Source organism: Nicotiana sylvestris, chromosome 7 (genome assembly GCF_000393655.2).
Source record: "Nicotiana sylvestris chromosome 7, ASM39365v2, whole genome shotgun sequence".
NCBI classification, from domain to species: domain Eukaryota; kingdom Viridiplantae; phylum Streptophyta; class Magnoliopsida; order Solanales; family Solanaceae; genus Nicotiana; species Nicotiana sylvestris.
In genome coordinates, this window is record NC_091063.1 from 64,838,830 (window position 1) to 64,862,899 (window position 24,070).

At 37.3% G+C, this 24,070-nt stretch overlaps 1 protein-coding gene and 1 non-coding gene across 3 annotated transcripts; both read left to right on the forward strand.

The window, feature by feature from the left end:
- The first annotated feature begins 624 nt into the window (after positions 1-624).
- Positions 625-11,075, forward strand: LOC104213447 (probable hexosyltransferase MUCI70). The gene is made up of 10 exons (XM_009762950.2): positions 625-766; positions 1,089-1,595; positions 2,609-2,848; positions 2,988-3,201; positions 3,305-3,414; positions 7,182-7,381; positions 9,039-9,142; positions 9,282-9,469; positions 9,545-9,744; positions 10,615-11,075. Exons 2-10 carry the CDS (start codon positions 1,340-1,342, stop codon positions 10,813-10,815), a joined length of 1,713 nt encoding a protein of 570 aa, XP_009761252.1. The 5' UTR covers positions 625-766; positions 1,089-1,339; the 3' UTR covers positions 10,816-11,075.
- Positions 11,076-14,980: 3,905 nt separating this feature from the next.
- Positions 14,981-18,101, forward strand: LOC104213449 (uncharacterized). 2 transcript variants are annotated; one of them, XR_011400951.1, is made up of 2 exons: positions 14,981-15,044; positions 17,494-18,101. It is a non-coding gene; the product is annotated as an uncharacterized protein (transcript). The 2 variants fall into 2 exon arrangements; XR_011400952.1 differs by having other exon boundaries at positions 17,476-17,901.
- The last annotated feature ends 5,969 nt before the right edge of the window (positions 18,102-24,070 follow it).

Sequence of the window (24,070 nt, forward strand, 5' to 3'; positions counted from 1 at the left end):
GAGGCTGTTTCCAGGAGACCCTCGGCTCAAAACGAAAAATAAATTTTTTTTGCGGGGTGGGGGTGCTGGTGGGTGGGGTAGTAAGGCGGGTGGTAATGGAAAAAAAACCTTTCTGGAGAGAGGGCATGGGGTGGGGTTAGGTGGGTGGGTGTGGGGTAGGTTGTGAGGGTATGGAATAGGGTGGGGAACGTTGAGAAAGAGTTTTGGAAAATGTTTTCCCTTCTCTTTATAAGGAAAATATTTTCCTCCAATTGGAAAAAAATGAGTTGATAAGTAAAATATTTTTCAAAACATTTAAGCCAACCAAACATGAGAAAATTGGAAATATTTTTCGAAAAATATTTTCCTCCATACCAAACATACCCTTATAGTCGCAATGAGATTAATAAGTCGCGTTCACGTAACGAGACTTATAGTCGCAATGAGATTTATATCGCACTTACGTTTCTACAAGTCGCATTCTAGGACTGGAATTTTTAAGTCCCCAAAGCGATGCGATTAGACTTGTGGTGATCTCTCTCTTCTTTTTTTTCGGGTGCAAAACAAAAGGGATATTAAAACAAGAGTATGAACTCGCATCAAATTTTGCAAAAAAATAAGACCAAAAGGGAATAAAATAGAAACAGGCCGAGGAGGAAGAGGCGTAGAGAGAGAGAAGATCAAGCAGCCCCAAATAGGAAACTTTTTATGCTCTCCCTTTTCCTTTTCAAGCCCTATTGGATTCTACAACAAGTCAGAAAATTTTGAAATTGGACTTCTGATTCAGGTAATATAATCGTTAAACCTCCTCTTTGGGCTAATCGTTTTCATAGTCGAATTGATCTGTTCCGTTCCAGATGCGAATTCTGTTACAAAGTTTTCTACTGCATTATCCATGACGTATCAGTAGTATCTTTGTTGGAGTATCATTTTAATTTTAATTCATTAGTAAATCAGGCGATTTCTCTTCTCATTGAATTAGTTTGTGATTGGTTTTAGTTATTCGGTTCTGCTTTTGAGATCATGACATGGAGAATTTGTTACTTCTTTAGAAACCTTATTTAATTGGAGTTAGACTTAGTTAATGATGTGTTGTTTGGTTATTATAGTATAGGTATCGAATTCGCTTTCTGATTGATTTGGTGCTGCAAAAGGCGGAAATATTCCTACTGATTCGGTTAAAGAAGCCCCCAGCACAACATTGACGATCTCAGAAAGATGCAGAGATGAAACAGTAATTGCAAGTGTTACTTTGACAAGTTTTACGTTGTGAAGAGTTGTGGTGTATAGTTAATGAAAGGGTTTTTTGGAGAAGGAAAAAAGAGATGAAAGTAGTTGTTATTGTGTGGTCGGAGGAACAATGACTGGGTGGTCATTGGGTCTTCGGACAGCAAGCGATGGGTCGTTGCAGCAACTGGCACAAAATGGAGTTTTGCACTCTCAGAGTTCGTTCAGCTCGCGTAAAACTCCAAAGACATCACTTTCCGGTTCTAGAGAGAAGGAAAGATGTCTTCCCTCTATTTGCAGGTTTTTGGTGCGAAGGCAGGTTGGAATGCTGATTTTGGTTGCATTTGCACTCTTGGCTTTTGTTGCAGGATTTTCGATGGTTAATAAAGGTCAGTTTCTTGAAGTCCTTTTGGTTTCTTTGTTGTGGAATATCATCTGGATAGGGATCTATCATTTGGATAGGGATCTATTTATATTTTAAACTTTAGTAACTTTAATTGTTCTGAAAGGGTGGCATGCATTGTCGGCTCTAGTATCTTTCTTAGGAGGACCAAATTGTATATTGTGGATAGGTGAAGGAAACAACATTTAAAATGAAAATGTTGGTATTAATACACCTGCACAAGATACATAAGATGCAGCTTGCTGAGAAAGGAATTAGGGAGACAAGGTTGAGCAACTGCAATGAACAGAATTAAGTCTATTCATTTTCAATGGGACTTGATTCTGAGAGCAATGGATTTTTACTGTATGTTGGCTTCTGATGTTGTAACTTTTAATTTATTGAAGAAAAGCATGACGCCTTGTTCTTTACCATCGGCTCTATCAGTGTAACCTAAAATCAATTTGAAATTTAATAAATAAATAAAACAAATAAGGCGAGACATGGATAAGCCCAGTGCTTGCTAAATATATAGTTAAATTCGAGTGCCTGCTCTGTAAGGGGCCCTATTTGGAAGAAGTCATAAGTTAATATCTCTTCACTTGTTAATGGGAATAATGATTTGATAATAAAATTAAAGCTTTTATCATTTTATTTCCTTGGGATAGGGTGCCGGAATGGGTAGTTATCTATCCCCTGTTGAACAGCACTAAATAGAGTCATAGTTGTTTGTCTCAGTACTGCAGTCACAGATTTGCATCGAAGTTGTTAGTTTGCTCTTACTTTGTCTTTCTTCTTTTGAGCGTTTTTGGAGTATCGATCTATTTCATGTCCAGAAAAGAGAAAAAGGAATGGTATGGTAGGTGTGGTTCACTGGTGCTTGTCTCCTCATTTCTTTTGTGAAAAGCGGCAAAACCACCACCAGTTATATAATGCATTTTACTTAGTTCTGAAGTCACTAATCTAGTTTGTTATGAGATAGATTTCCTGATTTTCATACAAGATTTTTGCTATTATTAGATGATGCATCAAGGAGTTCTGAATTGGACTTCAAGGAATGGTTTGAAAACAACACATATCATCTATCTGCATTATTGCCCAGGAAGGTTATGGTATGTGGTGAGAATACTGCCCAGCTGCCTCCTCCCAATGCTTCAACTGTGATATTGGCTAAAGATTCCATTGCTTTTCCTGATCCTTGTCAAAACTTTGCATTTCCCCCTCCTCCACCTGGTGATAGGAGGCGAATTGGGCCTCGCCGTAAGTATAAAACTCATCTGTTTCAGACTTGGATCCTATTTGTTATTTGGTCTCATGCATTTGTATTTTATCTTTTGCTTTAATCAACACTTCACGTAATGTCGTACTCTTGGTTATACTGTCTTTCGTTTTGATTCAGCATGTCCTGTATGCTACGTTCCTGTGGAGCAAGCGATAGCTCGTATGCCTAGAGTCCCATCACCGTCACCCGGGCTTCAGCATTTAACTTATTTCCATGAGCAAATTCCCATGAAGACTGAACCTCACGGGGGTTCTGAATTTGGTGGGTACCCTTCTTTGGAGGAGAGGAATGCTTCTTTTGACATAAAAGAGTCGATGACTGTGCACTGCGGGTAAGTTGCACTTATCATCTTGACACAGTGACTTGTGTTTTTGTTGGCTTTAGTGCTTTGTCCTCTTTCCAAAGTTTTCCCATCGCTGATATATTTGGGTCAGATTTGTCAAAGGTTGTAGACCTGGTGATCGAACGGGATTTGACATCAATGCAGCTGATCTAAAGGAGATGGAGCAATTCCATGAAGTCATTGTTGCATCAGCCATATTTGGTACTCTATAAGCTATGCTCCTGATATTTCATCTTTTTTACCCACTATTTTTTTAAATTTATGTTAGTACATCTATAAGGTAATAAAGGGCCAGACAATGTAGCCAAGCTAGAAGTGACTAGTATGAAAACCACAAGAATTTTCATCTACCTATTGGACTGGGAACGTTAAGAGAAATACAGATCTGCTGAAGAAGCTGTCATATTTTAGGTTTTAGGTACATGTTACTAGATACTTAGCTACGTACTGCACTGATGCATGAGAGATAATCAGGCACTTCTTAGCTGTCTCCCATCTATGCCACCTAGCTCCATCTTAAGAAACAAATTACTAGGAGAATTTGCAAGTTTGTATGCACCCCTTATTTTGATCTTTTCATTCTCCGTTATTGATTAAGCAAAATTTTCGCAGGTGTAGATCCTCCTCTTCATCCTAATTTATATAATACTGTCATTAGCAAAGATTAAAAGAAGTATGATGTAGATATTTGAATTTGCTAGAGATATGGAAAAGATAATATGTGAATAATGGGTAACAAAGAATAGGGAGAGACTAAGTGGTGGTGTTGGAACATGTCCTATGTGTATTATACCTATTTTAAATGACCAAAGTAGGCGGTCCATTTTATGATTTGCTGTTTGTGTTTCATACATGAGCAAAACTACATAGAGTCGTATGTAAGCTGGTAAGAGTATTATACTTATATTTATCAACTACGCCACAATCCCAAATTAGTAGGGTCTGCGATATGATATTTTTCAAAATGTTAAAATTATTGTGATCCCACATGAACCTGGGCACGATATATACATTTATACCAAACACACTCTTCTGCTTTTTAATATTTGAATTTTATAATGTGAAACATTTTGAAGGCATGGATGATAATATTCAGAAAATCAAGATGAACTCCCTTTTGTTGTTCCATTTTTGGTATAAAGAAGAAACCTTAGTGGATACTGAAGCTATCCTAGAAATTTTGGAAGCTCTGTAAATTGCAAATGATATGTTTTTGCTCTTCTTCTGTACATATGATTTTGGCACAGTATTTGTGCATTGATATATAAAACTTGTTACCGTTCACTAAAAAAAACATTCTGAGAAAGCTGAGAAGTATTAATATCTATTAGAAACAAAAGTTAGAGGCAACAGTACATTTTACTATTACTTCTAACTTTTGTTTTCAATAGGTATCAATACAATCTATCAATGTCCATATGTTCTTTACTAGAATCCCTATCCTCTCCTCTGAATTAGAGATCATGTCCAATCCATTTCCTTGAACTCCATTTGTCGGAAACCCAAGCCTTTGAAATAACAGAGAATATTATGAACTCGTCCTTAGATTCTTCCTTCTTGTTTTTATTAACCAAGTTTTATTAATTATAAAAAGGATTTATTACATATTACTTTTTTCGAGAATGGTAACATGTTTCTGTATGTATAAAGACATCAGCACAAAGATTGTCCTGGAAACCAAAATAGGTTGTTACAGCAGTGAACCAAAATAGTATGAAACTAAAACCTTGTTCTTCTTACGAGGAACCTAATACATCCAAAATATCCTCAGGATCATCTGTGTATTCAGATTTACACCAAAAACAAAGGGGAAAAACACAATTCATCTTGATCTTCTGTAGAGTACTGATTGTATCTTCAAAACACCTTGAATTCCTTTCCTTCCATATTGTCTACCAAATGTTTGCCGGGACAATTTTCCATCTGTCGTTGTTCCTGTCACAATTTCCCCCTATATTCCAGCATGTCAAAACTTTAGAAGTACTACCAGGCTTTACCCATTTTATACCTCTGAGATTGATGAACAAATCTCATAGCTGTCTAGTAGTTCAGCAATGTAAAAGCAGATAACTGATTGCCTCTGCATCCTGCCCACACAAGTAACATCTTGAACAAAGTTGTATTCCCCCTTTTCTGAGATTGTCCTGAGTCAGAGCAGCTTCTCTAACTACCAACCATGTAAAGCATGCCACTTGATATGGCACCCTGACTTTCCAAATGTGTTTCCATGGCCAAAGTGTTTGCTGAGGTTCTTACCCGGTTCAAATTTTTATAAGCTGACTAACTGTATAAACTCCACTGGAATGATTTTGCCATCTCAGTGTATCTATACCCTCTTGCAGCCCCTTGCTTTGCTCCAATGTATTAAAAGACTCTTTATCCTCGACACCTCCCAGTCTATGTAATAATCTTCTTAAAGTTGGGTTCCACCCTTAGTGGACTAGACCTCCTTCAGAGTGACCCCCTGTTGTAGACTCAAAACATATAATATAAGTCAAGAAATAGCAGCTTCAGACAGCCATTGCTATTACCTGTTTTTAGCAACTTGTGTATTACCCCTCCGCTTTATGAGGAGATAACCAATTACCTAGTTCTTGTATGAAACATTATGCGAATGATCTCCTCTCAGTTAAATCATGAGTAATACCATTATTCTTTCTATTTTGTTAAAAGATTAAACTGTTACTAGTAAGGGTCATTTGGCTTATGATTTATTTATGCATATACAAGGATTCCTTATGCACTGAATGATAATTTAGGGGTTGTTACCCAATGAATAATTATGCATGATTTAATATAAGGTGAATAAGTAGAGGTTGTTATGTAGGAATTGCCTATATTAAGCGGTACTAATAATACGACGGTCGGAAGTCAAATGTTGTATTAGCTACACGGAGATTATATTCGAAATGCAGAGTTTATATCGAAATCCAGACGTTGTATAACTAATACTTAATCTTATACCAGGATAAACATCCTTATCCCTCAATCCAAACAATCTCTAAGTCTCTTACAGGCATTATTATGTCTGACTTTTTTTACTCCATATTCAAGCTCACATACTCTTTCATTTGGTTTATGTTGATCTTCAACTTCAAGTTCCTAAAAGTACAAATGGTAAAACTTATATCTCCAAAATATCAGTATTATTTATGTAGGTTTCTAAGAGCTCTAGTGCTCTCCATAAAGCTAAACCCAGTTATAAAAGAACTAGCAAAATATCAAAATCTACACAATATTACTATAAATTCTGAAACATATTGTATTAATTATTTTCAGGGGAACTTTTAGAACATCAGAAACAAAATTTTAAATGCATGAGAGGTTGATTTTAAATGGTTCGGTGAAACATTAATCCTGTTAAGACACTTTTCAGACAATTTACCAATTTTAGGTGGTTGAATAAAAAAGAATATCTCTTAACGATATTAAGCATCCCTTAATGGTGAGAATAATTCGCAATATTTTACAGAGCACGAGGGGGTAAGTAGCCTTATATCCTTATCACAAGGAGGTAAATATGACCCTGTAAAACCACAGCGATGGAGTATGCAGTATCCAATGTAAGTATAACTTCATATTGTTTCCCCCCAACCCACAACATAGGGGCATTTGTAACACGACGCGTATAGGCCTTTTCCAATTTCGCCCTTACATACTTTATCTTAGAGTACCTTGGACGGTAGGAATGTGCGATTTAAAATTTTGTACACATGATTCATGAGTTGGACTTTTTAATCTTTAATCAGTTTGACATTGTCTTGGAGTTTTAGACAATGCAACATATTAGCATATGATGCATCTCCTGCAGAATTACCGAGGAGTGCTTATTCTCTCTAGTCTGCTTAGGTATCCTTTATGTTGTGGCTGCTCAAGAAGCATGAAAATGTGTAAATATTGTGGTGTTTGCATCAGGCAGCAATGTGATTTTTTATCTCTTACTAGTATATACATAAACGCTCTTACAGGAAATTATGATGTGATTCAACAGCCAAAGAACGCTGGTGAAATTGCGCGAGAAAATGTTCCCTTTTATATGTTTGTTGATGAAGAAACAGAGGCATCCTTGAAGAATTCTAGTCTCTTGGACAGCAGGAATAGGGTTGGTTTATGGAGGATTATTCTGGTTCGCAATGTGCCTTATTCTGATGCTAGACGCAATGGAAAGGTTTGCTCTCCTAGTTTTCCTCTAAATCCTTCTGTTCTCTCCTTGTAGAAAGGAAAACCAAGATACTGGAAGATAATATCATTTGTCTTCAAAGTGGAAGTATTTTTAAAATTTTTTGGATACAAGGGGTTTGGTTGAACCCATTGTAATCTGTGTTGAGAGATCTCTTTGTGGTTACACTTTTTCACATCACTAAGCAGAACATACTCTTCTCCTATTTGTCGCTGTAGCTTTGCACATGTGCAGGTAAAAGTTGTGAGCTTTGATATTAACATATCTCTTCATGTCATTCCATTGAATGAACGAGATTTTTCAGTTTGATTTGTGTCATGTTCTCTTTTTCGGACCCTTAAAAAAACTACTAAGTGATGAAGCAAGAAAGCGTCTTCAAAATACAAAAAAGAACCACGAATAATACAGTCATGAACAGAGAGGGAAAGGGCAAAGCAAAAACAGTAATTGTCCCATATCAATGTAACAGAGTCCTAGGAACTCCAAAGGTGATAACTAAATTCTACTGAATTTTCGCCTAAGCGAGTGAAATGGGTAAAACCTGGAGAAGTTGAGCCCCAGGTCACTGTTTGAGTAATTTGAATTTGATCTGAGGAGATTCTCAAGGAGATGATGAACAATAGGGGTTTGGGAGACTCAGGCAACCCTGTGGAGTGATCGTCGATGGAAGATGTTGGCCGGAGATGTGCCACGTGTAGCCGCATGATGTCAGCAGTAATTTGAGAAGATTCAGCATGTACTTTACCGCTCGTTGTCATTGATGATGTACTTTGGAAATAGGGTGGCTGTGAGGCGTGAGAGAATGCTCTTCTAATGGGGAAATGATGGCCATATTTGATTTTTGCGGTTCGGTGAACTTTACTGAAATCTTTTCTTAAATATAAAACAGTTATCAGAGAGAATGTATCTACTATCTCCGATACCATTTAGAAGGAGAAGAACGGAGAAGGAGAATGCTAGAATGAGAAGAAAGTAGGATACGAATGATGGGGAGATATCTCATTCCAGTTTCTCCTGCATGGTGCACATTGCTTGATCTTGCGTCTAGTCACGAAAAGCACTAAATTCTGACCATTCTGTTTGTAAGAAACCCCACAAAAAAGCAATGAACTTGGGTAGTCATGTACTGCTTTTACCTTTTAGTAAAATAAAGTATCTATTATGGATTTTGTTGTTAGCACCATATTAACGGTTGAGCTAAATTTTTACGCCTCTCAGTGCACATCCTTCTATTTGTCACCTACTGAAGTTTCTAACTTGAAATGAGTGTTAGCAGATTGAGGGATTCGCTCTTTTGATCGATCCCCTGTTGCTGTAATAGTTTAATCTTTGTTCCACAAAGTAATGAGAAAAACCAACATTCCGAGATGTAATAGAATATACGATATAACCATTATCATTCATCTGATATCAATGTGATTTGAGATCGTTGTATTTTTTTTCTTTCATGGATTATATTTTCAAAAATATTTCATCAATAAAGTTTGGATTTTAAAGAACATGTGAATTAGATATCAATGTGATTTGACACCATTGTATCTTTCTTTCATGGATTATATTTTCAGAAACTTTTTCAACTGTTAAGTTTGGATTTTAAAGAACATGTGATTTATGAATTTGCTTAAAAGAGATGTATCTCTGGCAGGTACCTAAGCTCCTACTACATAGGCTCTTTCCTAATGTCCGCTATTCAATTTGGATAGATGGGAAGCTTCAGCTTGTTGTGGATCCTTACCAGATTCTTGAGAGGTACATTTGGTTTTGTTCCCTCTTGCATCCTTCTGCCTGCAGAACAAGTCATTCATTCTTTTTGTTGGTTTATACCTTCTAGTTTCTCATCTCTACTTGGCAGTTTCATGAGTTTCTTCTTTTCTATTCCTTACCTCAGATTCTTGTGGCGCCAGAATGCTACTTTTGCAATTTCAAGACATTATAGACGGTTTGACGTCTTTGAAGAAGCTGAAGCTAATAAAGCTGCTGGGAAGTATGATAATGTATCCATTGACCACCAAATTGGCTTCTACAGGAAAGAAGGTTTAACTGCATATTCGGAGGCTAAGCTTCCTATTACTAGTGGTGGGTCCCTGTACACCTTATGTTCATTTGCCCACTCGCTCTCAAAATGTAATTAACTTAGCAAACTTTTTTCAGATGTTCCTGAAGGATGTGTTATCATAAAGGAACATATTCCCATCACAAATCTTTTCACCTGTCTGTGGTTCAATGAGGTTGATCGTTTTACCTCAAGGGACCAGTTGAGCTTTTCCACTGTTAGGGACAAATTGATGGCAAAGGTTAGCTGGAACATCAACATGTTTTTGGATTGTGAGAGGCGAAATTTTGTGATACAGGTATCCACAGCAGAACATCTTCCTTACTCCATACAAAATCTAAAAAATATTTCTTCCCTTCTCTCTTTTCATTTGCTTTTTATTTGCCTTTCCTTTCTCTTCAGCAAAGATGGAGAACCATATGCATATGTTGTTTTATCATATGATCCATTTATAGTTTCTACTGGCCCAAAATATTTCCTTGGATGTAGGATTTTTCTGTGAGAACTGTTCCAAATTACTTTGTGTGCGTTTCTTTCGATTTTATGGCTGCCCTTCTCAGATCTGTACACATCTCTACACATTTTTTTGTTATAACAACATGCCCCAATGGAAAAGAGGTGGGAGATGATGAACTTTTGTTTTATATTGAGGGAAGTAGGTAATTTTGCCTCCTGATAAAAAAAAAAGTAGGTTATTTTGCCTACATAAATCTTGAGGGAGTCTGTAACTCAAATTGTTTACACATGTCAAGAATTCTCTGCAATTGTTAGGTGGTCAGTTGACTTCCAAATACCTAGAATGTGGATCATAATGTGCTGAGGAATGTTAGACTCCTACACAAAGCAAAGGACTAGTATTGACTCATGGGCAGGGGTTTGTGGTGGATCTTACCCATTAGGAAAAAGGAAAAGAAAAAAAATCGTGAATTTTGGACTCATAGATGCAGAAAATGAGTCATAGATGAAGATATACATGGACTCAATATTAAAGGTATGGGAATATTTCTTTGGTCGGAGAAAATGAACAGTATTTTTATTCTAAAGCTGGGGAAAGTTGGATATTACCTTTCCACTTTTTATGGTTAGCTAATATTTGCCTTAATTTTTCCTGCGTATTACATCCTCTACTTTCTCATAGTATAGGAGTGTTTATACCAAATCTTTACAGGCATACCATAGAGATTTACTGGAGCAAAGGGCTCACATGACAGTTGTGAGAGTTCATCCTCCACCCGCGTTGGTTCGTGATCATTTTTCTATTAAATCTCCAGTTAGAAGAAATCCAAAGCGTGGAAGAGGTGAAAGGAAGTCTAATTCAAGACGACATCGCAAAGTTGGTTATGGGAGTAGGGGAGGCAGCACTTTTTGATTTTCTTGCTCCCCTTGCGGCCATTCCTCTTTTGCTGCAAAAGGAAAAAGAATCTGTTCTCTTTTTTCAACCTATTTGTTGCTTATTGTTCAGCAAGGTTAGGACAATTTTGATAGGTACTTGTCAAATGCGCAAAGAAAGAAATTGGTTTTGCTTTTTTTGAAAGTTGTGAATATCAATTCAATTTACATTGTAGATATCACTAATTGAAATAATAGGTTGGTTGATTCTTGTTTTATAGCTAATCATATTTTCTGCTAGCAACACGGCAAAGTGAAGACCAACTTTTGGTGCTGGATTTCTCGGTAGCACGAAGTCACGAACGTGATATGTATGCTTGGATATTGGACGCATAAGCGTATGGTACTATGACAATCATATGGCACCGGTTGGACATGATTTCAACACCATCAATTTGGCTATATTTCTTTACAGAGTATTTAAATTCACAATTGTTTGACCAAAAAGTATAAATCTTTGGTTAAACTAATTAATTTTATGTAACAAGGGTTAAACCAAGTTAATAATAATATTCCTAGATTTATAACTAGTTAACACAAATATTGCAAGATAGTGTAGGTGAGGGGGGGGAGGGGGTTAAATGCAGTGTGTATTCAATATTCCGAGAGGTTTGAGTAATGATAAGAGAATATCAAGCAATAAATAACAATAAATGATGTTAATATAAATAGGGAGAATGATTCACCCAATATTGAATGAGGTGGATGATTCTTCTTTCTGGCAGTGATGAGTGACAGACAAATCCTAGAATATTGGAACTATTCTCGGATCTGATGGAAAAGTATGGAATAATGGATGGTAGAATCTTATTAGAAAGGTAGTATTTGTATCTTTTCTAGAGAGAGTCTTCTTCTCAAAAAGTATTCTTATCCAAATGAATGTTAAATGCCCTTTCCCCTTATCTCTTTTTCTATTTATATGAGACATATCCAAGTCAACTCTAAAAGAACAAGTACAGAGAATATTCAATGGAATATTCTTTTAAATATCCTATTACAAAAACTAGTCGTTAGTATCGGCCTTGATACTTCCTCGGCCCTTATTGAACGCCCGGTTTCGACCCCCCTTGTTTACTAGTCGATCTCGGCCACATCGCTTTCCATAATACCACTTCACGCTAAATCCCTTGGGGCAGGTTTTGACGGGGAATTTGCATCTATACCAGTTTTTGTGTCACGTTTTAACTTATGCCTGCTTTGCAAAAAAAATTGCAAGCGTACCCGCTTTTTCGCATAACTTCAGCATACGGGGCTGGAGTAGCAAAGGCAATCACGCAAAACTTCAGCATTCTAGTAGTCGGGCTTGAAGTTCAGTTCTAGAGCTGAAGTTTTTGTTTTGTAACTGGCGAACTTCAGCTCTAGAGTTGAAGTTTTTGTTTGTAACTGGCGAACTTCGCCTCTAGAGCTGAAGTTTTATTTTGTAACTGTCGAACTTCAGTTCTAGAGCTGAAGTTTTTATTTGTAACTAGCGAAGTTCAGCTCTAGAGCTGAAATTTTTAAAACCCTTGAGTATGTATAGCTGAAGTTTCTATTTTTGGGGGAGGAAGATTGACCTTTCAAATTCCATATTCTAAGTATGGAGATGGCTTCATTGATTTATTCTGGATCGAAACGTCGAGGAACGCACTATGGTTCTGCTTGACCATAGCATCTCGACGATGGAGATGCACTATGGTTCTGCTTGAATTTGCTCTATTTTGTTTGGTATCTGACAATCCATTTATTTGGTATTCCAAAATATAAAGATGAATGCTTGTTGGCATCACATCATTCAGTCACTAAACCAGCAGCAAAAGGAAAAATAAAAAAAGAACAACTTCTGTATTTAATAATAACAGTACTTTTCAGTAACAAAGTACGTTCATTATGAACAAATGTTTATATAAAATGCTCAAGTAATGAAAACCACTAAGGTTCAATTCGTGAAAACCAGTGATATGGAGATCACCGGGAGAAAGGAGGCTGAAGTTGTTTCAAAAGTGGGTACAAGTTAAAAGCTTTTAAAAAAATGGGTATAGGTTAATGGGGGCGACCAAATAAGGCACCCCGTGCAATTTTTACGGTTTTGACCTATACAACAATATCACAATCCTTGAGATTGGACATCTCTACCCAAGGGTAGGGGCAAGGTCTGCATACACACTACCCTCCCCAGACCCCACTAAGTGGGATTATACTGGGTTGTTGTTGTCGTTGTTGTTGAGATTGGACATCCTTTAATTGGGCTCCGAAATGGACAGGGGATGTATAGAAATTATTTCCCTATTTAATAACTTTGTATGCGCAAATGCAATATAAGGATCAGAACGCGTTCAACCAAACGAGTTGAACTTCGTATTAGGAAATGCGTCTAACCAAACGAGGGGATGTATAAAATATAGGGATTTTTTTCCATAAAATTATGTCCCAATTTAGAAAAATAATTCATGTTTCGCATCCGTTTCGTATTTGACACATTAGTGTCCATGTCAGGGCGAATACTAATCAACCTTTATTACAAAAAAGAAAGAAATGAAATCTGAAAATAAATAGAGAAAGCTGAATAAGAGAAGTTAGTGACAAACGTTCTTTTTTGTTTGTTTAAGTGTCAAATTAGGTGTACTAAAGTTGCCACATTAGTTGTTCACTTGAATTCTGAAACGCTCTCTATATACTAAAGCCTTTCCCATATTCCTTTCTTCACCCCTTTTTACCTGTTGAGTACCTATTTGTGTATTGGATCCAAAGTAATGATCGTTTGTTACATGCTTAAAGATTGAAGCTTTATAGAGTTTTCCTCAATGGGGTCATCTGGTTTTTTTCCTATTGTGTATGCTTCATTCTTTTGTGGCCTTTAACTTGTGGAATCTTAATGATGTTTTATAGCAATGAGGTATATCATATGTATTTAGTCATGGGAGTGAAAGGGCCAGTAAATTGCTAGGATCAACACCTGAAAATATGTATTTAGCTGTCAGTTAATTAGTAGAAGGTAAACTTATTTCACAGTTACATTTTCAATGTTATAAAGCATTGGTTGATTTTTATGTTCTATCCATAATACATTGAAATAGTTGTCCAAGAAAAGGAAAGAAGTAGACTGCAATCTGATGTGGTTTCTATATGCAAAATACGTGTGGACCCTTTAGGTATTCTAGATGATTGTAGTTTGTCAACTAAATTGATGCTATATATGCTTGCTTCTAAATTTCTTTAGCAATAGAGCGGAATCACGATTTTAATTTTTATGTATTTTGGATTTTAGACGACAATTTTAAATAATAAGAGCTAGATTTTAAATTTAATATTTGTACATATTTAATACAAATATATTATTTAAGTATTAAGTTATTGAGTTCGGCCGAACCTATATTCAGACTTCTACCTCCACCCATGGTAGCAATTCTATTGTCAACTTATAGATTAAAGGTAAAATATGTTTGACAGATATATGTAAGATATTGGCATGTCTAGTTGACACTATCTTTATTTTTCAGGCATAATGTTATGTTATTATATTATGCTGAAAAAAAGAAGATATAATGTCTTGTTGTGATCTTAATTAAGTTTAAACTTATGATTAGAGCTTTGAATTCTCCCCCACATTTTCTGCGAAAGAGCATACTCAAATGTGTTTGCTTAACTTGTCTCAAGAAGTTTTTGGAATACAAAAGTAAGTAAAATAGAATAATATATAATTTTTTTTAATTTTTTTGGAAAAAATGGTTTGGCTGTTTATTAAAGAAAAGTTCTTATTCCACTCACAGTATTCACAAAATCTTAAAAATAATTAAAACATTTGCTTTATGCACAAGCTTTTATCACTATCACTATTTGAATATCAGAAATTCCTCATTATTTTGTTATAAATACTTTACTGTTCAAGAGAATAAAATTACTGCAACACTTAAGTTAAACCAAAAACACATGTCTACCTATTATGATCAGTGGTAACTCGAATTCTTCGTTGATTTCCAAAAAGTTACATTTTTCCTAATCCATCTAATTAATTACACAACACCAAAAAAAAAAAAAAAAAAAAAAAATCAATAAATAAAAAGTGTGAAGTAGGGGGCAAATCGTCTAGTTTGAACCTTTAGGGGCTGCTTTGACATTTCATAGAAAGTCGAGGCTAATAAAAGCAGCCACTGTTGTAAAACGTAACCAGGAATTTGTCCACATAAACCTCCCAAAAACCCTGTCTTGCTGACAAGAACAAAGGAATCAAAGGTATGTACTTTGAAATCTGAAATTTTTGCTGTATTTTGATGATTAAAATTTTTCAATTATTCTTCTTTTCCATGTTTTTTTTTCTTCAAAGAATAAAATTTTCGTAGGCCACACGTGTAAACCCCCGCCGATTTTGATATTAGGATTTTCTGTATTTTACCCAACTCTGCCGAGTTGAAAGAACTTAAATTTAGATGTTTATTTGAGCTTTCACGACGTATAAAATTCCAATAGTAAAATATTTTCTTATTGATTCTTTTTTGTTTCTTATGTTCTGAATTCTCATTTGAGGTACTTTGTGACAATTGAAGTTTTCAGAATTTATGAATTCAAATCATTTTCTATAATTAAAGGTGCTTGTTTCGTATTAATACATCTTTGTTTATGTTAATCATTTGTCATGTATGCACTTATGGGCTTTTTACCAGTTTGCTTTGGTTTATGACAATTACTTAATTGAACAGAGAAGTGACACATCTGGAATTTGCATTTGCATTCTTAGCTAGTTTTTCATATCATACATAGAATAATTTAGCTTGTGTTCCCTTTTTTTCATTTTTTTTTAAAAGAATGATTGTGGTATTTAGGCCTACACCTTGACTATTCCATCGGTTATTTGCCACCTCCCACCAGCGTAGATATTGAGTTACTATCTCTCAAGGCTTAGACAAATATAAAAAAATCACCTAGTGTTTTTTTGTGTGTTATTTTTTAGTTATTTGATATGATAAACCCACCGCCAAACCACACCCTGCTTGGGAACCCAGCAGCAGCTTTAACGACTTTAATCCTTTAGTGTCTTGAACCCCCTTACTCGTGGTCCAATGTAGAGGGTGCTAAACACAAGGCCATCCCTCATCAAAAAGAAAAAAAAAACAAGGCTATCCCTTGTTACCTCGCACCCTCAACCGTAAGTTGATATACTCTTTTATTTATGTAGTTGCCAAAAATCTAGGTCTTATGAGAAAAAGCCTCCTTTGGCTATGTTTACAAGAACGAATTTGTGTGTGTGTGTGTGTGGGGGGGGGGGGGGGGCTACTTCTATGATATAGTCTTTGGCACCCTTCACGTGTAGAAAGATTAAAAGATACTTACAGACATAAAGAAGTGTCTTTGCCTTTCATTCTAAAGATATTAGCTGGGGAAGGGTGTCAAATAAGGAGGGGATATAAAGAAGAATTTTGTCATATGAGAGCCTTTTATATTGAAATTGCTTGGAACTACTAGAGCACGTGTTGATACAACAACAACAACAAAAAAACCAGTATAATCCCACAAGTGAAGTTTGGGGAGGGTAGAGTGGACACAAATCTTACCCCTACTTGTGAGGGTAGAGAGGCTGTTTCCAACGGACCCTCGGCTCGAGGAAAGAGCGCGTGTTGATACTAAGAAATTTTCTCTAGTTATAATTGTTGGAATGCAAAAATATAATCATAACTACGCAGACCTTACTTCTACCTTGTGAGGGTAGAGAGGATGTTTCTGATAGACCCTCAGCTCAAGGAAAGAGCGTGTGTTGATACTAAGAAATTTTCTCTAGTTATGATTGCTGGAATGCAAAAGTAAAATCATAACTAGGGCTGGGTCTATTATGTGGAGATAACATAGTATGTAATTTTCATCTTGATCTAATAAAAAATAGTACGATGTGTTTTCCTTTTTATAATTAAAGGATGAGCGAAATGCAGTAAGATATTGCAGAGGGTATTCTAGACTCTAGTGCTTCCCCTTTGTGGAAAATAAAAAGAAAGAAAATTTTCAGAAGATGGTAAAATTCTTGTAACGGCTTTGTATTCTCCTCTCGTACATGTTCTCTTCTTATGGGTGGTGCCACAGTGGTTAGACATTTGAAGTCGGATTTCATCAGCACTTCTTATTCTCAATTGATCACGAGTTGTTAGAAGTTTGATCAGTTTAAAGTGTGATAGTGGAAAATTTAATTTTAAATGATAATTGGTAGGGTAACTTATTTGATTGACAAAGTTATAATTTTAAAGGTGATCAGTACTTTAGACAGTTAGCTTTGTTTACTGCATCGCAGGAAAAGAAAGGGACTGAACTAGAAGTCTCTGAAGACTTGAAACACCATTCCACAAGTCATAAGGTGGACTCCTTGACTTGAAAGTAACAGTAGAAATTTTGTTGGCAAAAGAATAGATATACTCGGCCTTAAACACATGTATTGCTTTACTTGCTTTTTGGTGTACTTATCTCTTATAATCGATGTACATTCAAAGTTATACACGATAGGGGAGTTGCACAATATGTAATTTCTTTTTGTGGTGGAAGTTTACAATTTTTAAAGTTGTCTTTTGGAAGGCTTGTTCTATTAATATGCTTTGATTTTTGTATATATTGGTTGATTTATGAGCCTATATTAAAATGCTAATCGGACAGCCATCATCAAACTTTTGTTTCCTGACTCTTGCAGTTTTTTTTTTTTTTTGAGCATGGGTGGACTACCAATAGAGAGCACTTCAATGGCAATATCTTTGTCGCAACTTCCAAAAGATGAAAAGTCAGCTCCCTCTACAGTCCCTGCAGATAAAAAGCCAAAGAAGAAGATTTGTTGTGCTTGCCCAGAGACGAAGAAACTGAGGGATGAATGCATTGTGGAACATGGCGAATCTGCTTGTGAGAAATGGATTGAGGCTCATCGTATATGCCTTCGAGCTGAAGGCTTCAACGTTTGAAATTGGTTAATTCTCCTAAAAAGAAGAAAGCTGATATAGTTATGTAGAATGTCCGGTTTGTGTTGGCATTACACAAATTAATTAGCTAAATTCCTACAGATTATTTATACAAAACATTTTTTCACATATTCAAAATAAAGCTGGGGATATATTTTTAGAAACAATTACTTTCTTACAAATGCTTCTTCTATTTCTTTTTCATATGCTTTTAAGCATGGCATAGGGAATGCTCAAGGCTGGGAGATTTTTAACTCACTATACGTGAGTTATTGCTAACACCCAAATCTTGGTTGACATTTTGTGCTTTTTGCTGTACTAATTCTTCAAATATTATGATTTATATCATTATTATTTGCCCCCAAAATCTTTTATTCCACTGAAACGTTGGAACAAACAAATAAAAAAAAAGAAAGCAGTCTTCCTCTTTTTTTTTTTTTTTTTCGTCATGCTTTTTTCTTGTGGATAAAGCATGAAGAAATTTTTTGATTGGAAGGTTGGGAACCATCTGCAACAAGTTTATAGGGCTTCCCCTCAGCCTAAGGTGAGAAAGCATTCAGGACTCTCACAGGTGCTTTCAAAGGAATTATAGTCTGGCTTGAAAACTATGTCACCAAAGGCCTATGACTCTGTCCTGGTGAGGAGGGGGCAGTTGTAGGCAGGGGCGGATCTACCTTATGAGGTAGGGCCGTAGGGGTGCCATGCCACCCGCTTCCTTCACTAAAATTCTTACTGTGTATATAATATCCGATGAAAAAAACCTATATAAATAGGGTGGCACCCAAGAATCACAAAGTAGACACGACTGCCATTGGTTTAGGGGGAATGCTAACCATGTTACGGACCGGTAATTAAAAATAGCCAGTGTTTGTAAAGTTATTGAAAAATAGTCACTATTTTGCTGATACACGAAAAATTCAGCATAATATGCTAGATTATAGAGGTCGTGTATATAAGCTTCTAGCATATTATGTTGGAACTCCAGCACACAAAAAGTTCCAGCATAATATGTTGGCTTATGGAGCTCATGCGTATAAACTTTCAATATATTATATAGGAACTCCAGCATATCATGAAATTCCAGCACATTATGCTGGAATTTCATATATAAAAAATTCGAATTCCAGCATATTATGCTGGAACTGAGTTGAACTACTTTTTAAGTAAATTTTAATATTGGAGGCGCTTTTTCATGAAATGTTATTTTTCTTTTGCTTTTTTTATTTTAGAACGTATTTAAATTAAGCGTAGAAAAACTGAACTAAAATCGAACTTATTTGCATAGTGAATGATAGGCCTATTCGAATTAACCAAAAATTAATTGAACCGGCCCATTATTCCTAATATGTCTTTGTAGCTAGTGGCATGTATACTATATGTATAACGTGGTAGCACCCGCAACCTTCGAATCCTGGATCTGCTCTGGTTGTAAGACTACTTAATTGCTCTGTATTAGTTACCTTCTTCCTTGTATTTCCTTGCTCTTGGACAGTTGGCTCCAGGATTCTCTGATGTCTCTGTTGAATATTTCTTCCTGGTTTTTGCTACCCTGCCACCTCTATTTTGATCTATTTTTTGCCCTTGCTTTTGTCCTTGCCCCTTCCTGTTGTGTTGCAATATTGGTCTATTCTCTTCCTCTTTGCAGAAATGCCCAAAATTGACACACTTCTTGCAAAATTGAGGTTTCCATTCATATTCCACTTGTTGATTAAAAATCCTTCCTCTAGGGTCTGTTATGGCAACTGATCAAACCAACTCGACGCTACACTAAGGTAGGAAGATCAGGTCGCAATAACTTTTACCCGATATGAGGGTCGGGATCGAATTCCTCAGGGAGTTAGTAGAGGAGTTGGATTGTCTGTCTATCCTAGAGATGTGTTTGTACTCCTAATGTCACTTCAAACATTTTTGGGTTTTCAAATTATAACTATTTTTGTAAAACTATTGATTAACACTAAATTATGCTACGAGAATATTGCTAAGTTGTATCTAATGGGAAGAAGGGCACTAGGGTCGTGACACTACCTAGGTGGCTAATTGACGGGTAGATGTTACTAAGGTTCGATTGACATAATTGGGGCTTATGCTATAACCGTTGCACAATTTTACCCACTCTCACACCTCTCGGTAGAGAAAGTGACTTTGCCCAATTGACTCTCTCGAGACCAAATGCGTAGGCAAATTAGACCAAGCAACTAGGGTTCAAGTAGGGTAATTACTCTCTCGAGGTTTAACCCGTTAATTGGGACTATCATTCCTCATGAGTCCATCCCAATTCCTTGTTGGGTCAATTTTGGGGTTGTAGACTCTCTTTCTCAAGAAGAGTTAAACCCACAAAGCTTGAATCAGTGTTTGCAACCACCAATTCTAGATTAAAACATAAAATCAACCTAAATAGCAAACACCCATAGTCAATCTAACACTAGATGGCAACACCCATCAATTACACACACTAGGGTTGAGCCACAACCCTAGCTAATGGGTTTAGCTACTCATGCTAGATAAAGAAGTTGAAGAAATAGATGAAGAACTAAGCATATTAATTAATTGCTAAAATTAAATTGCAAGAATTTATCGTAAATGTAAAGCAAAAGTGCCAAAAATGGCTACAAAATACGTTCTCACGAGCGCAACTCTCTACTGTTGTCTCTGATTACCTAAAAAATGGTAAAATGTTCTATTTATACTAGGCTGGAAAAACTGGACAAAAATACCCTGCGGGGTCAGTGCAGGCCGCATTAAATGGACCGCGGCCGCACTGGGCTTACTTCTGCTTCTCTGAACTTGGACTCCGCAGACCGCGTAGAACGGACCGCGGTCGCGGAGGGAGCTGGCGCGGTCTGCGCAACCACGACCGCAGACCGCATGGCACTGGCTTTGCAAACTTCATCTCTCTAAATCCCATGACCGCGGACCGCACAAAAGAGTAGTGCGGCTGTGGAGCCTTCACTGCAGGCCACGAGATGTGTACCGCGGCCGAGCTTATTCTAGCCTGATTCACCAACTCTCTGAACCACCTAGTGCGGCCGCATTCCACTTTGCACGGTCCGCACTAGGCCTTCTTTTCTTAAATTTCTTGGTTTTTGATATTTGAGCAGGTTTCACTCCTTTTTGAGCCGATCTTTGACATTTCGTCACTTTGTCGATCAAACCTGCGATCAAGCACAACTTGTGAGCCTTTTAAGACTATTTTGTAACAATATATGATCAAATCATAGGCAAGTAGGGGCATAAAACATGTTAAAATCCTAACTTATCAACTCCCCCAAACTTAAACTTTTGCTTGTCCTCAAGCGCACAAAATAAAACCCATCCCTTAAAGGAAAATCCAAGTAATTCCAGCTGTTCTAAAGTAACCTCAACAAGCATCAATTGGGACTAACAATTGCCCTCAATATGAATGGATCATTAACAAAATTTAAACTTTGAAAAACTATGGATCAAGTGTGACACAAGAGCATCAAGAATTGACTCATTACATCAAAGAACTCTCTCAATTACTTTGGTCGCTGTAGATCCCAAACTCATACATCCTCAACTCTCCCTAAGCAAACCTCACCTTTTTAGAATATAAGCACGCAAACCAAGGTTAATGGGAAGTCACTCGTCTCTCTCAAGGAAAGGTCACAAGTCTGGCTCTAAGTACCATATGCTTGACCCTCATGTAAGTATCCACTAATGCAAGCGTCATCCAACTCAAGATCATATAGGGCTTTTGTGGAGTCAATGTGAAGGCTTTTGGTTCAGGGTAGGAAAAGTTGTTGGTCTATATGGGTTCCATCTTCCCTTAAGCACTTCTTTTGATTTATTCTGGCACAATTCTCTTTGACTCTTTGAGTATTTCACTTCTTTTCAAGGGGTTAGAGAGACACATTGTCACTCTTTCTTATGCAATTCAAAGCATTTCTCCTTTTTTTACTTTTTTTTCACACCCTTTTCACTTTTGTTTTACTTGAATCCCGTTTTATTCTTTGCACATTGGGCTTTCTTTTTATCTTTTTCATCGTCTTCCTTTCCTTTTGCTTTTGTTCCTTTTACCACTTTGTTTCCTTTCCTGTCTCCCCCCTCCCCCCAAACTTAGACTTTTGCCATTACTTAAGGGACGATTTGGGTGCCAAGAGAGGGTATATTAGAATGGGTATAGGCTTGTAGGATTGGTTCTTGAAAGAAAAAGGTTTAAGGCTCAGAAGGGTTAGCTAAGGATTATATCATTGGTAAGATATGAAATTGTTCGACTATTATTTGGATCAAGGAGAGCCTATAATCACTTCTTAAATCGAATTTCACTCAAAATTTTGCCTTAACAAACATTCAGGGGAAGTTCTAGACCATTGACTCGGGACTTGGACTCACAATTCAATTTCTCACCACACACACTCAAGGATTGCTAAAGACATAGAGTCGGGGGCCCACAACAACCTTAGACACGATTGAGCACACAATAGTCCCGAAAGACCACATGATGTTTGTTTGGTCAAAAACAAGAGCCTCAAGGTCACTACTTTCACCATCCTAAACACAACCACTTGTCTTTGACCATGAGATCAAAGGCAAATGTGTTAGGCCCAAGTGAAGCTTTGTTTGAGGTACCCTTAACTATAAACTACTAAAAACGAGGGAAAAATCAAAAACGGACTCAAACCCTTAAAAAGGTTGTCACGCCATCCATCATCGGGAAGAGCCACTCGGTTCGCACAATACTCTACCCTTGGAAAGAACCGTGGCATTAAGAAAACCAAGGGTTTATTGAAAGCGCCAAAACCGAAACAAAAAGGCTGCGAGCCTATCTACTAAGCTAAGAATGAAAAATTTGTACGAAAATAGAAAATATAATGAATATTTACAATAGGGGGTTAGAATATACAACGAGGGCTGAATATATATACAAAAATATAACTTTATATACAGACCAAAGAGAAGATAAAAAGTACGATAACAGTAACTAAATGTAAAGTATTATACAGACCAAATAAAAAAAATCAATAGAAACATAAAATAAGTCAACTAATATATACAATCATCCGGATAAAAAGTAGGGCGCACCCCCACAAATAAAAGCTGGCATTGTCCCCAATTCCTACTAAACAAATAAGCATAAAAAAAATCAAGAGGAAAGGATATAGGAGCTCCCTAAGCCTTGTCTGTCTGCATGGGAACATGAATGGTCCCCTGGTCCTCTGTTTGTACGAGAACCTCAGACTGGTTCCCAGTCTCCTGCTGCTCAGCTGCTGGGACTGGGGCCTGGACCTGTACGGGCTGAATATCAAGAACATCCTGTGGCTAACTGGAGGAAGCCTCCGGTGGTTCCGCCAATTGGATGATCGCCTCATCTGCACTGGGGAGCTTCCTCTTCTTCTTGGAAGTTGTTGTGTCTCTGCTACTGGTGCTACTGTTGGGGCTAGATCCTCGAATAGCAAGTCTAAAGGTAGCTGGTCTGCCTTCAGTTTGTCAACATCCTCCCTCAGCGCCTTCATAAACTCCTTGGAAGCCCGTGTTTTGCGTAGCTTCTTGTACTCCCTGGCAAGCTCCTTCAGGGCCTTGCCATGTGAATCCACCGCCTTAGACAAGGTAGTCTGAGAATCGAGGATCTTTTGCTGGTTGGCAAGAATCTCCTTAAGTGAATCCTCGATACACTGGGGCACCTGCATTGGCTGCGGTGCCGATTGAGCCGCAATAGTAGAAGTCAAGGTGGACAACTTGGATGAAGCAGTCGCCATCCAGTTGTTCAAGCTATGAAGTGTCTGGCTCAGTTGGTGGGCGGTGATAGGATGGGCCCGGGAAGATGGAATCCCCGGGCCAGTTGAAGTAGAGGGATCAACAATAGTGGAAGGTCCGGGAGGCATGTCAGCAACTGTGGAAGTAGGCTCAGTGGAGGGCTCTACCGCAACCGGCTCTTCAGACTGGCCGGTTGAGGCAGAGGCAGGCGGCTTGTAATTTTTGTCCTTGGGGTTGTCTGACCCCTTCAAACTGTACCATGAGAACGGAGCCACAGGTTTGACCTTTACGTCAAAATGTTTCTTCTCCACTTCCAGGTCTCGGAAATACATAGTGAGGGTGCTGGGAAAAGGGTAGTTCCCGGTCATGCTCAACCCCCACTGTAGAAATGACACGGGACATCACATTGACCACATTGATAGGATATCCTGCTATAATAGAAGTAACAAGAACACCACGGGCAAGTGGAATAGTCTAATCATGGGTAGTGGGGTCGAGCCGACTGCACACAAAAGTCAACCACCCTCTAGCCTCAAAGTTGAAATTTCTCCGAAGTATTTTGGCCCCTACTTGCAACCACTCTGTAACCGTACCCGGGATTGCCAGGTATGAAGCTAACCA